Source organism: Strix uralensis, chromosome 4, assembly GCF_047716275.1.
Source record: "Strix uralensis isolate ZFMK-TIS-50842 chromosome 4, bStrUra1, whole genome shotgun sequence".
In the NCBI taxonomy this organism is placed as follows: Eukaryota; Metazoa; Chordata; class Aves; order Strigiformes; family Strigidae; genus Strix; species Strix uralensis.
In genome coordinates this window covers 62,602,457-62,620,652 of record NC_133975.1, presented here as the reverse complement: position 1 = coordinate 62,620,652, position 18,196 = coordinate 62,602,457, and the positions used below count along the sequence as shown (strand labels likewise).

Here is an 18,196-nt window from a genome sequence, read left to right as displayed (position 1 = left end):
TTGCTGTGCAGGTTTCTCCAGTTGCTGGGTCTGGTGCCTTTTAATTTTGCTGGCTCTTTCCCTTTCAAAACCAGGTGCTTCCACTGAAATGCATGGTCTCTGCTCCCTAGAGCCCTGACAGCCACATGGTGAAAACATTTGCCTTTAACCTTAACCTGTTAGGAGGTAGAAAGGAGCCTGAATCAAAGCCTAGGTAAAAAAGACTGTTTAAGTTTGGAAGCATTAATTTTGGGAGCTGCAGTTGGCTCCGGATGTACACCTCCCCGTACGGCAAAGTGCAGATCCACATGTCTAGCCAATGCATTTGCAGTCTTACCCTGAAATCATTCTTCCATTGAGCCTGCAGTTTCCCATCCAAATGAATGAGACTTTCGAATGCAAAGGGGTTTGCAGTCCCAGCACCAGAGGACAGTCATTTGGCAAGTTTCTCAGTCTGGAAGGGGCCAGAGTGAACTCTGGGCAAGCAAAAACAAAGTGCGCGTGCATACCTTTGCATTCCTGTCTCGCTTCTCTGAACAGAGATCTCTCAGCTGTCAAAACCATACTGTTTTGCTGGCAAGTTCTCACTTCCCCCTCAGTGATATTTTATGGTGCCTGTCTTCTCCTACACCTTCAGGGAAGAGGCCCTGCAGAACCATCAAACCTGAAGGTTGAGGGTGCAAGAACCTGTTTGGGGCCCCACAATGCTGGAAGAAGTAGGGACTGTGCCACAACCCTTTTGGATGAGGGCTCCCAAAGCCTCTCACAGGAGGTTTTTGGCTATAGAAACTGGTACTGAGTGTTAAGCAATTAATAAGTGCACTGCATTTATTTATTCTGACTGCAAGGGGCTTCATGTGAAGGGACGAGCCTCTTCAGCAGCATTATGATGCATGGTGAATAATTCACATAAAAATATCCATCAGGTTCTGAGTTGGGCTTTTTAAATAGTGCTTAGAGATTTGTAACTTATTCACACTGTAAGTCTTCGGGATCTTATAAATCGTGTAAGTACTACTTTTTTTTTCAAGTCCTACTAAAGCTTATTTTTCTGAGACATAGGACAGGACTCTGCGAACATCCACCGATGTGCTTCATTTGACTCTCCCGAGTTCTCTGTTTGTGTCATAAGGGAATATTCTCCTGCTTAAAGTAGGGATCTCTATTTTACAGGATTTTGGTGAAATATATGAAGATGTATATTCTATAAAGTTTCTCCCTGCAGTTTTTATTCCATACGTAAATCTGTATCAGTCATATTTCAGTGTATGGGTATTTTATTTTGCTCTATGAAACTAGTCTAAGGTTGCTGCTGAGGAGGTAATCTCAAATAGTTCAGGGGGCCTGGTATGTCCCAAGTGTTGGTTGTTTTTTTTCTTAAAGATTTTTATAAAGTTAAAATATATCTGTATTTTGCTCAGCTTCTCTGCATAATGTCCAGTGTATATCAGAGGAAAGGCTTTATATATATATAAAATGTTCACATACTAAAGTAAATTAATAAAGCTTCCTTTTCATTTGAAAGAGGTAAAGAAAAGTACCTGGCCAATACAGTACCATTAATCTATTCTCTTTTCTCCTTTCTCTCTTTACCTCTCTCTCTACAATAGAAGTGGAACAAAAAGGTAATTAAATACCTTTCAAATTATATATATATATTACTTATGTATAGGCTAAGTTATTTAACAGTTTAACGTTTTAGTTTAAATACTTTGTCATTAATTCTCACTACTTTTTTGTTAAAGTTTATTTAGTATCTCTGCTGCTCAACTTCACCGGATAATTCATTTTTGCTGAAAAGTTTTTACCAGTGCCACTTTTTTTCATTCAATTTCTATTCAAAGGTTTAGATAACTCACTCTTCTCCTGCCCCAAAGTATTTGGAAAGTGTCCATATGTACATATGTGCATAAGTATATCTAATTATGCAATAAAAGCCTCTTGGAAACAGCACCCCTTTATCAGAAACTCTGGGTGGTTACTTAGATTCCAATAGAGCAATATACTTTTACACCAGTTACTAAATCTGATTTTCCTCCTGTCTTGCTCTCCAGAGGGTATTACCAATTTCTTCATTTCTGAAAGTAATTGGTTATGCTCCAAGCAGGGAGTGCGAACACGGGGTCCCATCTGCCAGCCCCGTGCTACCAGAAGCGTGTGGTGGGATACCTCTTCATGCCTCCCTGCTGCCCATCCCATCATCATGGTTATTGTACTATATGCTCACAGAGACCAGCATTACAAATAACCAACAAATATTCTCCCGTCGTGTGCAGCACCTCCAGGTCAGGAGGGTGCTACTGGGGATGACGGGGGGCAAGTGAGCCAGTTTCGCTCTGCAGCACCCCTCCTTTTGTCTCCCTGGCCAGCCAGCATTTTGATGTTGGCATTCCCGTGATGCCAAGGTCAGCCAGGTGCCGGCCAAGCCTCCTCCCAGGTGTGCTGGGCATGCCCTGGCCCCTCTCAGCCCCCCCGAAGTCTGAGCAGCAAAGCACCCCGGTTAGTCAAACCACTCCTCTGTGCTCCTCTCATGTAACAATAGAAGGTATATGTTTTTAAGTTTGAATTACTACTATATTTAACAGGACATTTTTTAACTGATTAAAATCTAGACTTTGGGTTCCTCTCCAGTGAACTTTATTCTTTTCCTTCCTTCTTTCCTTTCTTCCTTCCTTCCTTCCTTGTCTTTTCCTTTCAGCATCCATACATCATTCGTTTTTAATTGTGTGGACTGCATGTTTTGTGTGTCCTGTAGCAGCTTTGAAAGGCTCATTTCTAGTTATATTGCAGATCTGTAGATGGGTGTTCCCCCCAGCTCCCTTTGCTTTAAACGCTCTTCTGAGTTGCTAAGGGATTTGCCTCTGCTTTGCTATCGGTACCCTTTAAATATTTAATATCGCTTGGGCTGTAAGGATCGGAATTTCTTTCTCTTATTTCCATTTCTAGGCCACTCTTCTGTGGGCTGTTCAAATAAATATGTGGATCAATTCCCCAGGAGTTTACCCCTTCACCTAGTAGGTACAGATTCATTGCAGAATATAATCTGGAAATTCAAACCCAGAAATCCTTTGGGGGTACATATTCATTTCAGAGTTTACAAAGGCGAGTGGTCCAAGTAAGTACACCTGCAAAAACAGATTTGAAAAGCAATAAGAAAATGAGCCACAGTTGATAGAAAAAGCAGGGGGAAAAAAAAAGTCAGTTTCGTGGAGCAAATCTTGTTCTAGAGACGTGGCCAGCAGGAAGGCTAGTCTCCAGCTACAAGGCATTGCTCTTGGGTTTCCTCTGATCTCGAGTGTGCTCTGCTCCAGAACTAGAAGCTGTTGAGATGGTTGGGCCAAACGCCCCTGAACTGTCATTAACTTTGTTTTTTTGTTTTAAATTCTTCTCCTCTCTGACAGTTTTTCTTTGCCCTGGACTGCTGAAAGGAGTATACCAGAGCGAACACTTATTTGAATCTGACCACCAGTCTGGTGCCTGGTGCAAAGACCCTCTGCAGGCATCCGACAAGATCTACTACATGCCCTGGACACCGTACCGGACAGACACGCTGACAGAGTACTCCTCCAAGGACGACTTCATTGCTGGGAGGCCAACCACGACCTACAAACTCCCGCACCGGGTGGATGGCACGGGGTTCGTGGTGTACGATGGGGCTTTGTTCTTTAACAAGGAACGAACCAGGAACATAGTCAAGTTTGACTTACGGACAAGGATAAAAAGCGGGGAGGCTATCATAGCTAATGCAAATTACCATGACACCTCTCCCTACCGCTGGGGAGGCAAGTCTGATATAGACCTGGCTGTGGATGAGAACGGGCTGTGGGTAATCTATGCAACAGAACAAAATAATGGCAAAATAGTCATTAGCCAGTTAAACCCTTACACTTTAAGGATTGAAGGGACATGGGATACTGCCTATGACAAGAGGTCAGCTTCTAATGCCTTCATGATCTGTGGGATTTTATATGTGGTGAAGTCTGTGTATGAGGATGATGACAATGAAGCCACAGGGAATAAAATAGACTACATATATAACACTGACCAAAGCAAGGATAGCATGGTGGATGTGCCCTTTCCAAACTCCTACCAATACATTGCTGCTGTGGATTATAATCCCCGGGACAACCTCCTTTATGTATGGAACAACTATCATGTCGTGAAATATTCCTTGGATTTTGGCCCACTGGACAGCAGAGCAGGTAAGGGTTTTAATACCGAGCCAAAATCTGAATCGGGCTTTCTATTTTTCTTGCAAATAGGATGTAAAACTGAAGTACACACCTCTTTTACTGATCTGCCTGTGTTTCTGTAAATTAAGACTCACCACAAGACCTACAATGGATATTAAGACATTAGTACATGCAGAATACCTTTTTTTTAATCTTTGTCTGAAATGAAATAGAGGAAGGAGTGTGCTACCCTTAGCTAACTTGAAACAGTCTCCAAATGTCCACGCTCTTGTTCACGTCACGGGGATAGCATTCTTTTGTCCTTCATTGAATTTTCCTCCATACATCAGATAATCTTCCTTTCTGTAGGAATTTTGGCAAAACAAAGCATGGAAGATGCTGTCGCTGTGAACGGCCAGGGGAAAACTGCCAGCCAGTTTAAATGACTTCGTTCCATTAAGCTGGGGGAGTTTGGGCTGTTCAGGGAAGCCACCACTAATTGCAAATGTGAGCATACACCCACAAGTGTGTGTCTAGAGTGGAATCGACAACAAAATCCTCCTAACTGTTGGTTTCTTTTCTTTAAAGTTGCTTTTTTTTTTAAAGCATTTCATGACTTACTGTGACTTACTATACTTTCTCTAAGAGAGGAGCATCTGGCCCCCAGAGGATTCTGAGCTTTTCCACCTTTTTTCCTGTTAGAAATTAGGCTGGTAATTACTTAGTTGGGTTATATTACCTTAACTTTATGAACTTCTTCATCTTTTTCAAGTATTATGTTCACAGTCACCACTTTATTAGTAACACGACTTAGCCTAGGTTGTGGTCAAACTCACATGACACTGCAAGAATTTCCAAACAGCATTTGCTCAATCATTTTCAAATGGTTACTGCTGTACACAATGTAGTCATAGTTATCAGGTAGTTCCTGTGGTGGACTGTGTACTCCAGAAAGGCAGAAAAAGTAAGAGGAAAGGCAGAATTAATATAATTTGGACAGTAAACTATTTGATTCATAACATGGCTATTCCCAAAACATTATTTTTTGTTAATAAGAAACTCGGAAGTGGATGAGTGGATTCAGGGCTTCAGATTGCAAAAGAGAAGTCGAGAGGTTTCTGTTGCTGAGCTTTTCTTTTTCTTTTCCTGTGTGCAACCTGTTATTTATATAAAAAATGGATCAAGTGATGCTGAAAGAAACCGTGGATATGAAAAACTGGGGAGAGATAGAATAAAAGTAGTAAAATGGCAGTGAATTTCTCATTTTTATACAAAAATGCAAGGAAGAGGAGAAGGAAATCTTGAAGAGACAGATGAAAAAAAACCCAAGTGACTGTTAAGAGAGGAGCAGGGACATTTTCAATGATGTTGACCTCTGCAAGATCTCATATGAGCAAAAAATGAAGTAATACTTCTCATTCTTCCAACTTAATGATGAGCATGTACTTTCTGAGTGGTGGAGTGAAGCAGCGCAATTTGTGAGCTATCGGTTATCCCCAAGGAGTGAAAATCAATTGCATCCCTTCTATTTCACGGAGTTTCTCTCCTTTTCAGTGAATTATTTCCAGGTATTACAGCAGACTCTCTGCTGCTGCTTTTTCACGTGGTGACCATTGTCAGTAATAGCATCTTTAATAAGAAAAGCCATAATCAGTGAAAAAAACAGATTTTGTACTTTCCTATAAAAAAGGAAATGGTTCTTCCCTTTTTACCAGTCTAAGCTGGTGAGATGGGAGAGCAGGTGAAAACCTTGGAAAGGGCTGAAAGTCTGTGAGGTGCAAGGATTTGATTTGTCCTTGTGTCACTCTGGTTTGAAGCCCTTTTAATTTCACTCATGTTAGGAAGAGAATTTAAAATCCTGCAGTGCCTCAGATGGAAAGCTTGAAGCGGTTTTGGCTTTGGGTGGTGACATGAGAGGGTTAATCTGGTGTCAGGGAATCTGGTGAGCCTTCTCTGACATTTCTTTCATGCAGATTTTGATAGCTTTGTAATGTGGGCACAAAGCTGAATTTTACATGCGTTTCTCTTCTCTGAAAATTGCTGGGATTTCCTTTTTGGCAGAAATGCATAAGGATCCCATTACCTCACTATTTTATGGGTTTAGAGGACTTTTGAGAGGACTGCTCCAACAGCAAGTGAAATTCTTGATGAGACAGCTTGAATGGGCTAAGGCATTTCAAAACGAAGAAAAATACCTTTGCAAAGGGAGTTCACTGCTCCATTACCTGCACAGCCTGATTAGTGGGAGTGTTATTTTATGAGTCAGTCAAACAGAAGCACTGATTTTGAATTGAATAGGTGAGCAAACACTTGCTTGACACCAGGTTTTTTGCAGAGTGGAGCTGGGAGACCAGATCTGCGTGACTCTTTCTCTTCCAAGTTCAGTGCAACATTTTCTGGTTAGCACCAAATTTCATGCTGCATTGCTTTATGTATAATACTAAATATATGGCTGGCTTAAACTCAGCTCCTCCACCAAAGAGCAGAACAGAAGCCAATGCAACACTAGGAAAGCAGTGAAGACCCAGGATATTTATATTTGGTTATTTAGTGATTTATTTTTTTACAGAGTGGACTGTGGCTATGTGTTTCCCCTCTTCTCTTACAAAATCACCAGTGTTTCTTGGTTAGAGCAAGGCAATGTTCAATGCAGCCATTTTCCACAGGGTTACGGTTTGAGTAGCAAAATATGTAAACAATATCTGCTTAATTAGAAAATAAAAGAAAGATTGTAAAATTGATGGGTTGAACAAATGGTTGTTAAAAAACAATTAAGGGTGAAGTTTTAGGAGAAGAGCTCTTAAAACGAAAAATTGGTCTTAACAAGAAAAGTGATATATTTAGCTACCTAAATAGCCAGTAACATATTTGAAACATATTTGAAATCTCTGGTATCACATATTTCAAGGATATCTAAAATAAAAAACAGCTGTTGGGGGCTCCAGTTCACTCAAACATTTTCAGTCTTTTCCCAAACCATCCAAGGAAAATGGAAGGAGGCAGGAGTTGCTTAGCTTATAGGAAAGGCAAGGATCACATCCTCTTACTCTTCACAGTGATTAACATTTTCTATGAGTTTTAATTAAAGGTCTGTTTGTTCATGTAGGTTTGGAACATATTTGAGATCTTCGCTGTTGCAGAGCTTCTCTCACCCACTGTTTGAAAAAATGGGCTTTTACTTCTCAGAGTAAATGAGTGTCAAAACCTGGCGTTTCTGTGCTCAGCTTCTGTAGCAGCTGAAGGTACAAGGCAAGACAAAATATTCTGAAGTCTTAAGTGAGGCACAAAGCTGGATTCAAATTGATCTAGAAGCAGTTCAGCGCTCTTGATTGAATTAAAACCAATTGTTAATTTTTCTTAGAAGTGGGAAAAGCTGCATTTTAAGGATTTGCCCCGCTCAATTGTTTTTCCTTTTGTCTGGGGTTGTTTTCATTTATCTCAAAAGCAGTTCTGAAAGCAAACACTCCCCAGTGCCTGCAAATCCCAGGAAACCTGTCATTAATGTCTACTTTCAAGAAGTGAACTTGAAGATACCAAAAGCCTTTGAAGCATATTTTCTTTGAGCTGTTTGGCGTTAAAATTAGTTTTTTGGAGAATGCTTCTCCATAAATGCTCCTGAGCTTTTGGGTTATTTCTTTGTAGCTGTTTTTGAGTTTGCTAATTTGAAGTGATAGTGAGAATAGCTCTGCAACTCTAGCAGTGTTTTCCATCACATTCTTCAAGAAGCTGAACCCAGGAGAGTGTTCAGGTTTGTTATTTTTTTTATGTGTCCCACTAGAAACGTGTAGAGAGGGAAATGAAATGCTGTATCAACAGAATGAAAAATTTTCTGCAACCTAATCAGTCTTAATATTCACCAGAGTTACCTGTTTTAATCATCACCCACTTGTGATACAGTCTGCATAAACAAATTCAAGAAAATATCAACAAATCCTCCTCTCCAAAAAGGTAAAGTGCTCCCATCCTTCTTCCCGGCGCTGTGCAGCATACAAACACGCATCTCTCAGCTTTGCGTCTCTGCACCCCCCGGGCAGTCATGGCTCCTGGCTGAGTACCAGGTAGGGGCTCCTGGGCAGCAGAAAGACCAGAAGAAGAAAGTTTTGTCTTTTAAACGCCAGAGGTGCCACATGCCAGTGCTGGCAGCTCTTGTGCGGCAGCTCAGGATATGCTGGCTGAGAGTTTAGACCAGGGATAGGGACCAAAGCCTGTCTTGTAGCTCAGCAGTGAAGAAGTCCAGGGAAGAACCTGAACCAGGATAAGGATCCCTCTGTGCATGTCCTGGATGTCCTGGCAGCCGTTCCCAGTGACATGAGAAATATAGACCACCTACTTTCAAGGACATGTTTTAAATTATGTCCAGGAGACCCAGGCATTACAGTATAGGCTGTTTAATAGATGTGTGAAGTCAATAAATAAATATGCCCAACACATAAGGAAGACGGGGATATGATATAAGCCTTCTAATACAGCCTCACTGTGCTGAAGTGGCTTCCATAGATTGTGTATTAACACTGTGGACTGCCAGTCAGGTAATCAAATGTGATATGAAGCTTCATCCATATCTGTGATATTTTAAAAACCTCAGAGGGTGCATGTCAAACCTTTATCCTCCACATTTTGTTAAATATTGTGGGATGCTCTCTTAACATGTGATTACAACCATTTTATTCAGTGAGGGTGGCTGGGTTTGTTTTTTTTTCCTAAAGCAGCTTAACAATGCAGATAAGGTGAACCCGCTGTCCTTATAATATGCTAATTAAGTGCATTGTGTCTTGGGTAAAAGATGTGGCAGTATGGTGATGAATAAGAACTTTAAACACATATGACACCTCGTTAAAATGTAATTTTCACGTCATAAATCTGAGGCTTTTCCTTTGACAGATGAGTAATGTGGATAGTGGGCAGAGGATCTTGAACGTTTCAAAGCTGTCACGTGCTAATAGGTAGCAGAAAGCGGCTTCCTGCACTGCTCGCCTTTAGCACCCTACATCCTTGCCTGGGAAATGCATCAGGAGGGCTGCCGAATCTTAAATCCCGCTTGTGCACAGGATATGAATTGCCATCGCTTTGAGATCCCGTTGTGATAAGACACGCTTAGTATCTCTGAAGTTGAGTTCGGGCTGCATTTTAAAAGGCCAGCTGAGCCTTTTCAGTTAGCAGCCTCTCCTGGCAGACACGGGCCATTTTTAGGGAGATGCTGAGTGTTTAATTGCAGCTTCTCCTGTGCTTTTGTTTTCCAGTTGCTTTCCTCCCATCTAGGAGCATCCCTAGCTCTCTCACTCCCGTTCCTCTTCATTGCTTACAGTGACAGCTGCTGGTTGCACAGTGTTGCTGGAGGTTTTCAGAGGGATCAGCTCTTGCTTCCAGAAGCCTCTGCTAAACACATACCGTGACTGGGGCCCTGGCTTTTATCCTCTAATATTTGCCCATATATGCGTGTCCCATTTATTCTATAAATATTTCAGTCCCTTTTTGCTATTTAAGATGTCTAAGTTTGAAGGTGAAGAAAGCATCACAGAGACTCTTCATCTTTTATGACAAAGCTGGCATCTCAACCTACATTTGCTGGCCAGCCGGTACCTTAAGCTCAGAAGGACAGGAGGATGTTTCACCTAACTGGGGTATGCTGGGATCCAGAACTGCATTTGTTCCCCATTTTGAGGCCTGATCTGTCTCTTCATTTTTATCCTGTTTTACATTTTTGTAAAGCAGTGTTTGATTAAAAAATGATAAAAAAGTATCATACCAATGGACACTTTTCTGAAATTACGGATTCCTGCTTTTTGTCAGGAAGGCTGGAGCTTGAGCTCTTTCCTCTACCTTCTCACAAAAAATCCTTAAAAAGTGCCAGATCCCTCAGCTTCAGAATGCTCCCTTTGTGGAGCATTTCATAAATACTAATACTGTTTGGTTAGCACAGCAGGAGTATCTTCAGTGCCTCTCCAGTACAAATAAATATGTGGTTGCTCCCTCCTCCTAAATAAAAATGTACTTCTCTCAGTAGGACCATGGAACAGGAGGTAGCCTTACCAAATGAGGTGGAGCAGCCCTCCTTTTCCTGGAGTCACCGCTCCTACCGTGAGGCACCTATTTGAGCCAGCCTAAGAAAATGGTACAGCAGACCTAACCCGCCCAGGAGATAAACCAGGATACTGCTTTATCCTCTTCGCAGATTGGTTGTTACCGTTGCAAACCAGATGGGAATCAGCTGTAAGACCCGCATGCCATGAAGTCACAGTCAGTATTCATGGGCTGGAGTCCTGTTCCCATGGGCTCACAAGCAGGAGTGCTTGGGGACTGGACTGGTGGGTAACTAGGATAGTTGAGGGATAGGGGAAGGGCAGTAAGAGACAAAATGATTAAGCTAAACTTCACTTTCAAGCTTCAAAACAAAAGGAGGCCAGAGACTTCGGCACTTCATAATCCTGTCAAACACCAGGAGGGGGAAAGCACCTTGCCAAGAACATGTCTGAAAAGCTGAGGCGGCTGTTCCTGGCAGCAAGCATGGGATGTACTGCTGAAGATAGCGGGGTGATTGCATAGAGAAAAAAGCATTGACTGTATATGAAGGATAGCGGCTTTTCCTCTTGTACAGTGAGTTCTTTGACTTGAGGAACCAGCCTAGAGTTGTGATTAATTGACATTTCATTAAGTTCAAGACCATCGCTCGTCACACTGACATCCACCACAGCTTATCAATCTGATGCAAATGCTTTGCAGCAAACCCAGCTATGAGTGTGCCAGCCCTTTGGGTCTGAGCTGGTTGCCAGAGGCAGGAAGCAAAAGGTGACACATAGCAAATGTCCAAGGCTGCCTTTTGCAGGAGGAAGGGACTGCCTCGTGTACTAGAGACAGCTTTTGAGCGTTGGATTTTTACACATGATTTTTAGTGACAAATGCAGTGTTTATCCCTTGGCTGGCAGATTTTGCTGTCCTGTGTGCAGCAGTGGGGGGTCTGCACAGGGTTGGGGGTTTAGCCCAGCAAGAGACTCCAGGATGTTACATTTTTGAGCTGTTGCCTCTGCCAGCTCCTCTCTTCCCATCCCAAAACAGGATTATAACCTGCCAGGCTTCTTCTCAAGGCATTATCCTCTTAGTTTAGATCATATTTGTGCACCTGATTCCTCAAGGCTGGTCCTATGTGGTGCAAACACTTTCTGCTCCCTGCAGCTCTGCTCTGGCCTGGCTGCAGAGCCACCAGCCTGGATTGGGGTGTGGAGTCCTGGAAGTTTTCTTCATGTGCCAGCTTGTTTTTTTGCTACTGTGTTTTTAAAATGAGCAGCCTGTATTCCTGCTCCTCACTGAAAATACCTCCACCGTGGCAGCTCATGAGTCTGGATCGCTCTCCTCGCTTGTCTGCCACTGATTGTGTTGGTTCTGGAAATGACTACTGTAATATTTTTAGCAGCACTTATTAAGACTCATCTCCTGAAGTCTAGTTCAGTGTTGCTAATTAACTTCTTTGATGCCACCAGCACTCTGCAGTGCTGCCGTATCAGGTTTTCTTTCTTTTTTTTAACCAATAAAGCCAAGAAAGCAGATGTGGATGCCCTGCCATATTCTGCTTTAGAGCCAAAGCAAGCAGAGGATGGATTGGATGCCCTCATACTCTGGTCTTGATACACAAGGTAAAGAGGAGTAAAAAGCTCTTTAGGAGTAAGGTGCAAAATTACTGAACCTTTATAGAGAGGCTTTACAGAGCCCTTCCTTGACTTCAGGAAGTTCTGGTGATGCCCTTAGCATCTCCTCATCCTTCAGATGTGGCAGCAAGTCAACTTCCCAGACACGTAAGGTATAATAGATAAAAAGTACCCAAGGTGTATGTGAGGAATGGAAAGGCCAACCTTATCCTCAAAAATCTCGCTGGACTCTCACAGTAGGGTTGGATGTGATGGATTGCTTATAGGAAGGGAATTTAGGTTAAAGGTACAAAAAGCATCCTGGTAGCTAATTTGAAGATCTCTATTCTCTGGGAGAAATGGGACCAGCCATGAAGGGCTGTGAAATGCTAGTTGGTGATGCTGTCAACAACATGACAGGGAAAGAGGGGTAGATCCCAGAAAAAAGAGATAGTAGGCACTCTGAAGCACACCTTCTCAAAGTGCATTTTGGCATTAGTAACTACACTAAATCAAGAGAGTTGGGTGGTGAAAAAAACAACAAGAATAAACCAATATGCATTTATTTCAGGTAAGTCTGCCAGGTGTGCATGAATAAAGGCTGATATAATGAGAAAGTTTCTGGGGCAAAATAATAGAGTTCCTGGAGAGTTTCAGCTCAGCCATTATTCAGACAAATCCTCTGAAACTGGGGGGAGTTTCGACTAGGGGCTTCAGGAATGAGTCTGCAGTGAACTTTTGTTTGCCCTGGAAGGAACTGCATTTTGATAGTGAGAGGCTTTTTGACCTCCTAATTTGTGTCTAAAGCATCCAAAGAGGGTATATAAATATAAATTGTAAGCTGGAACAAATAGTTAATATCCATATGAATTTGAGTCACCATATCTGCCCTACATTTTTATGTTGAAAAGACGATTTTTTTAAGTGTGTACTTATGATTGGAGGGCAAAGCAAATGATGAAGGCTTAGGTGAAAGAGCTGTGTCCATTAAAACAATATAGCGATTGTTCACTGTAACAGGATTTCTTCACTGTAAATAGGATTTTTTCTTGATTAAAATGTGCTGAGAAGAAACAGGACTTGAGGCAAATTTCACTGAAACATGGGATTCGGTTTAAAGAGACTGTCACTGAATAAGCAAACCGTCTGTTTCATGTTATGTAGCTCCTTAGTTCAGTGTTCTCACAAAGTACCATCTACTTGAGGCTCAAAAGGGATGGCAGGGGGAAAGCAAAGAAACTTCAGAGCTGAAAACTATAGAAGTTATACACTGCCCATGACAGAAGATGGGAAAATCAGCTGCCTTTATACCAGTCTGAGCTGACTTACTGGGGTGCCATTCATGCTTCCCTCAAATAGCTGGAATAAATTAACACAGCCACTGGAGAGACGAGGCATTCGGCAGCTCTGCAGTTCTTTTTCATCTGTTGATGTTTAGGCTGGAGGTGGGGAAAGGGCCGCCTGTGTGCTGCAGGCAGACAGAAAAAGTAGAGGCAGCATCAAGTATAGATATGCCAGCAGAGAAGTCTTTAGTCCATTTGTAGGGTCTTTCCAACGTACCATGTGAATAAGAGATTTTGTGAGCCCCTGTGTATTGACCTCAAATTCAGTTGCCTCTCTGACTGTGTTAAATAATTCCCTCTATCCAAGGCATGCATGAAGGATGCTGTGTCTCGCTAAGGTCAGTCAGCCTGAATTCATGTGTTTTGTGCTCTTGTACTGCTGAATTAAGCAAATGACTGGTAGTGTTAATGTGAACACAGGCTCCAGGAGGAGGGAAATACTGAGGGAAGGCTGCATGAAGAAGAAAAGGAGGGGATTTTTTTTTTTGGGGGGGGGAGGTAATAAAATATATTTGCTTGACAGGAGCATATGTATACACTGGAGGGACTAACAGCAATGAGTATTTTTGGCCTTCTCCACATAAAAGCTTGCTTTTCTCACTGGACAGTGACTGCCAAGTATTTTCTTGGTGCAATATTGAGTGTGTTACAAGTTATTCACAAGAAATATCCTTGGAGTGACTGGAACAGATTTTATTGATAAAAGCGTTGTGTTCTTCACCATGGCAAGTATCAGGATAAGTAAGAAACGCCAGCACCCAAAAACCAAGCCAAAGTGGAAAGTGCTCTGGAAAGTTTCTGGTCGATTCGTATAGTTTAAGGTGCAGATTCATCCAATGTTGTGTTGGGAGAGGTACCTCTGCCTGGTGCCTTGTTTGTAAATATAAGCTCTCTTTATGGATAAACAAAATCTCCTCCTGAGCTCAGTGGGAAGTAAATGAAGCTTTTGGGTAGCCTAAAACTGCATAGTCAGAACATGGTGTGTTGTGTAAGGCTGCTGTAATGTGTTCTTATCATATAAATGAGTTTAAATTGACTCTGGTATGAAGAGTAGAACAGAGAATTAAATTAGATTAATAGATTTTTTAAGACCAGAAGGGACCATTAGCTCATTTAGTCTGACCTCTGTAATGCATTCGATTGGATTTCATCTGCTTCCTCTTGTACTGAGCCTAATGACTTGACTTTAACTAAAGTGTACCTTCCAGAAAGGCACCCAGACAATCAGTGCATCCCTTCATGGAGTGCTTTTCTTGGTGGCTATTCTGTTCTAGTGTTCAGGAGGTAAAATAATATTCGCATTATAAATGTTTTGGTTGTACTGCCTGGTCAGTGTGTCCTTTTTGTGCCTTTTGCATCATACATAAAGAGTCAAAAATGCGCTTCTTGAATTCACTCTTCGCACCTTGCTCAGATGGTGATCAGGAGGTTGCCTTCTGTGGGAGTTACTGGTGGGTCTGAGCTTTTAATTTTATTTAAAGATGTTACAAACTTGTTACATGAAGTGGGAAATTCCTGAATAGCACAAGAAAGCAAATAATTCACTAGTAATGAGAAAATAGCTTTCTGGGCACTGAAAACAAGAAAGCCTTCTACTTTCAGATGTGTCCTTTATGATGAGTGTCACTAAATATGTCTGTAAACTCTGCTTTTTAATTAGAAGAAATTAACAATCTGCAGAGCTTGCATACTGCTCTCTTAGTGCCACTCCATTTTTATTTGAACCAGAGTGGTAGGGAGTGACATTTAAATCTCAGAGTTTGTCATCAAGTTCTAATTTTCTCATTGATGAGAACATCTGTCCATTGGAAAGGGTAAAAACTCGTTCCAGCAGTTTTTCCCTAAAGTATTGGAAGATTTCATTCCAAGTGGGTTTTCTGATTATTGGTTTGGGGTTTTTTGCCTTTTGTTTCACACCCTCTTTGTAAAAGACCCTGTATTTACACTGGGTAAAAAAAGATGATGATGCAAGGAAATTAACTGTAGAGGATACAAGAAGCACTTTGGTAAATAACCGTTAATTTTATTAAAAGTGTTGTTACACCACATTTTTCATGTCAAAACAGATTGGCAAATTCTGGTGAAAAGAGGTTGTCATTTTCTTAATATGCACATATAAATTGGCTGCACTAAAAAAAAGTCTTAATTTGATTTGAAATACTATTCTGTCAGAATGTATTTTTTTCCTTCTAACACCATGGTTTGTGATATTTTGGATAAACTTTACCTTCAGGCATTTCTTTATGGTTATTGACCACCTGAGAGAGGCTTTATCAAGGCTGTGGCTTCATTAGATTAAGCACTGTGAGAGCAGCTGTGTTACCCCCTCTTTCTCACATTTTCATTGGAGAGAAGAAACCTTAATGGGCATGTATCAAGGAAGGCTAGGGAAGTTCTGTCTTCCCTTTGCAGTGTAATTTGTGACCACAATGATCTTGTGCATGTTTGGAAGTCATTGTCCCAACGTAGTTGACAGCGTATGCACCAGCTGTAACCAAAGAAAAAAGATTCAAATGACTGAAATGTCTTGGGGGCTAGCTGGTATAGGGTAGTGCCAATGGGAGTTTTGCGCTGCTTATTTCCATGCAACCTGATTTGCACATCGTAGGAGATAAGCGTCGCCTTGCTGAACCATGGCCTTTATGTGTTTCATTAAATTTCCCCCTTATGATGACTTCTAGGTTAGGGGGAAATGATGTGAAGTTTCCTTCTACAGTTAGTGGACATTTATCAGTGACAAATGTCTTTGCTTTAGTGAGTAGATCCAGAGCTGTAAAAGCCGGTCCTTATCAGATAAAGTTTTTGTTGCAGTGACCTTACCGTCCTCTTCCTGCTCTGATTTGAAAGCTGATTTTAATCTGCAGAAGGAATAATTATTAAAAATATAGCATGCATTCATACATTTCTTTAATTCATCTTCCCTGGAAGCCTTGTGAATACAGAAGCAGGAGACATGGGCTTGTGCATACCCGAGGTTTATCCACAACTTGCTGGTGTGACGTTTAAACGTGATTCTTGATTCTGTGCATGGACTGCAGAGACCTGTTTAGCATCATGGTGCTAACCTGATTCCTCCAAAGTCACTTTGCAATGTGACCTATTTTCTTGCTGGAGAAGCTTAGAGGAGCCAGTTGCACCTTCTTTGCCATGGAGGTAAGGATCTTTCGAGGGAGCAGAGGCATTGGTGTTTTGGGAGGTTATCTTCTACTGTGTAGCTCAGGGCTGGCCAAGAATGCCCACACACCTCTGTGGGTGTGTCTTGCCACAGAGGTTGCCTGTTAGCCATTGTGGGTCCTGTCAAAAAATGTCTGAGGCTGTGGATATCGAACAGGGAACCAGGGAAAATGCGAGGCTTGTGGCTGGCTGCAGGTGAGGTCCTTAAACAGTAGTAGTTTGAAGATGGACCTAGAAAAGGGTCAGAAACTCTAGAAGAGTCTCTGTGTATCACAGAGTTGCCAATAATAATAGTATATCTCCATTAGATCCTTGATTCGTCTCCTCTGCCCCTTTCCAGGTATTTTTTTAACGAAGCCAAACCCTTTGCTGATGGCCATGTATAAGGAGAGATGACATCAAGGGGAGAGGAGGGCTTAGGCAGCCTTTCTTCCATTGGAAACCACGGAAAACAAACCAATATTTTTGCCTGAAATTAGAAAAAAAAGAGAGGATGTCAACTTTTATGAAATCCCTTAACATGCATGGCAGAAACTCTGGCCCATCACTAAAGGTGACATTTCCCATAGCTGACATGACTATTGAAGAGACATCTTTGAGCCTTTTAGTAAAAGTATTTATTTGTTTGTTTGTTTAGAAACCTATAAGAAAGTCCTTTGGATGTTTCCATATGGGATGTTGATGTTATCTTGTCCCCTCAGTATCTTTATAAACTTCATTTGTTGTTGATTCTAGAGATCTCTTTTACCTATCCTGGGCTTGTCACTCTTCTACTACAAGAAATTGATCATTGATTTATTTATTTTTTTATTATTGCATATTTAACAATAAAACTGAGTGATGTTCTGTTCCCAGCTGAGTCTCCAAGGAGTGCAACTGTTTCTCATTATAAAGGGAGAAAAAAAGTAATTAAATTTTAATTATTTTTCCCTTTTGCCCAAATATCTTCACACAGTGCAAATTAAATAAAATTATTTAACCATGACAAGCACTTCTGCCAATTAATCCCTGAGAAGTGAAGCTGGAAAATGTATGCCACACACATGCAGGCAGTCACACACAGATGCCTGGAAAAAAGAAACCCAAAGGAGTCTAAGACAAGCACGAGTTAACCAGCCCAACGGAGCCATGAATGGGAGTTTAAGCGATAGTGACATCCATCCGCGAGCTGATCTGAGCTCTTTGCAGCTTTCCATCTGATACTCTGAAGAATCTTTTTCCCTTCTGGCTTAATAACTAAAGATTAATTGAAGTTCAAGAACTCAGTATTTCTAGTAGCCTTTATACTGAAATTTAAGATGGGTAATTTAACTTTGAATTGATATTTTTTTTCTTCAATTTGAGCTTTTAGTATGTGCATATTTTTATCTCAGCTGCGCTTGGGTTTCCTGAATTACAGGCAAGATTACCAAGAGATATTAATTAGACAAATGTGTTTATTAACAACATAAAGATTGTTGTACTGAATGCATGAAAACTGGATCCAGTTACTAGAAAATAAAATCTTTCAGGCAATTTCAAAGCATTAAAGAAAAAATTCATCTTGGCTATCTGGATTTTTATATACCTGGTTTCATTATCTATTGAAAAACACTGGTGCTTTTTGTATGGGCAGTGCTTCAACATCAGTTAGCTCTATTTCTGAATTTCAGCAGATTAAAAACTCTACTTGAAGTCAACGGCCATGTCCCAGGGAAGCAACTCTTCTCCAGAAAGACCTCATCTCACTGCTATAGTGAGGTTCTCATGCGCAGGCATCTGGAGAGCCTGTGAGATGGTTACTGGCTTTGTAAAAGCCGTACCTGCATCTCTGAGATGTTTATTTAGGCCTATTTTTTATTCAGACTTCATCTTTTAGCAGCTGAAATCAAACATTGAGCATAGAGTCATCTGAAGCTGCTGCTGGAGG

The 18,196-nt window shown here is 41.3% G+C and overlaps 1 protein-coding gene across 1 annotated transcript in view; it reads left to right on the top strand.

Moving 5' to 3' along the window:
- ADGRL3 (adhesion G protein-coupled receptor L3) overlaps positions 1-18,196 on the top strand; it is a 514,733-nt gene that overhangs the window by 335,784 nt on the left and 160,753 nt on the right. Inside the window, exon 8 of the mRNA XM_074866987.1 lies at positions 3,381-4,181. Within this exon, the coding sequence (XP_074723088.1) occupies positions 3,381-4,181 (801 nt within the window). The remainder of the gene's footprint in view (positions 1-3,380; positions 4,182-18,196) is intronic.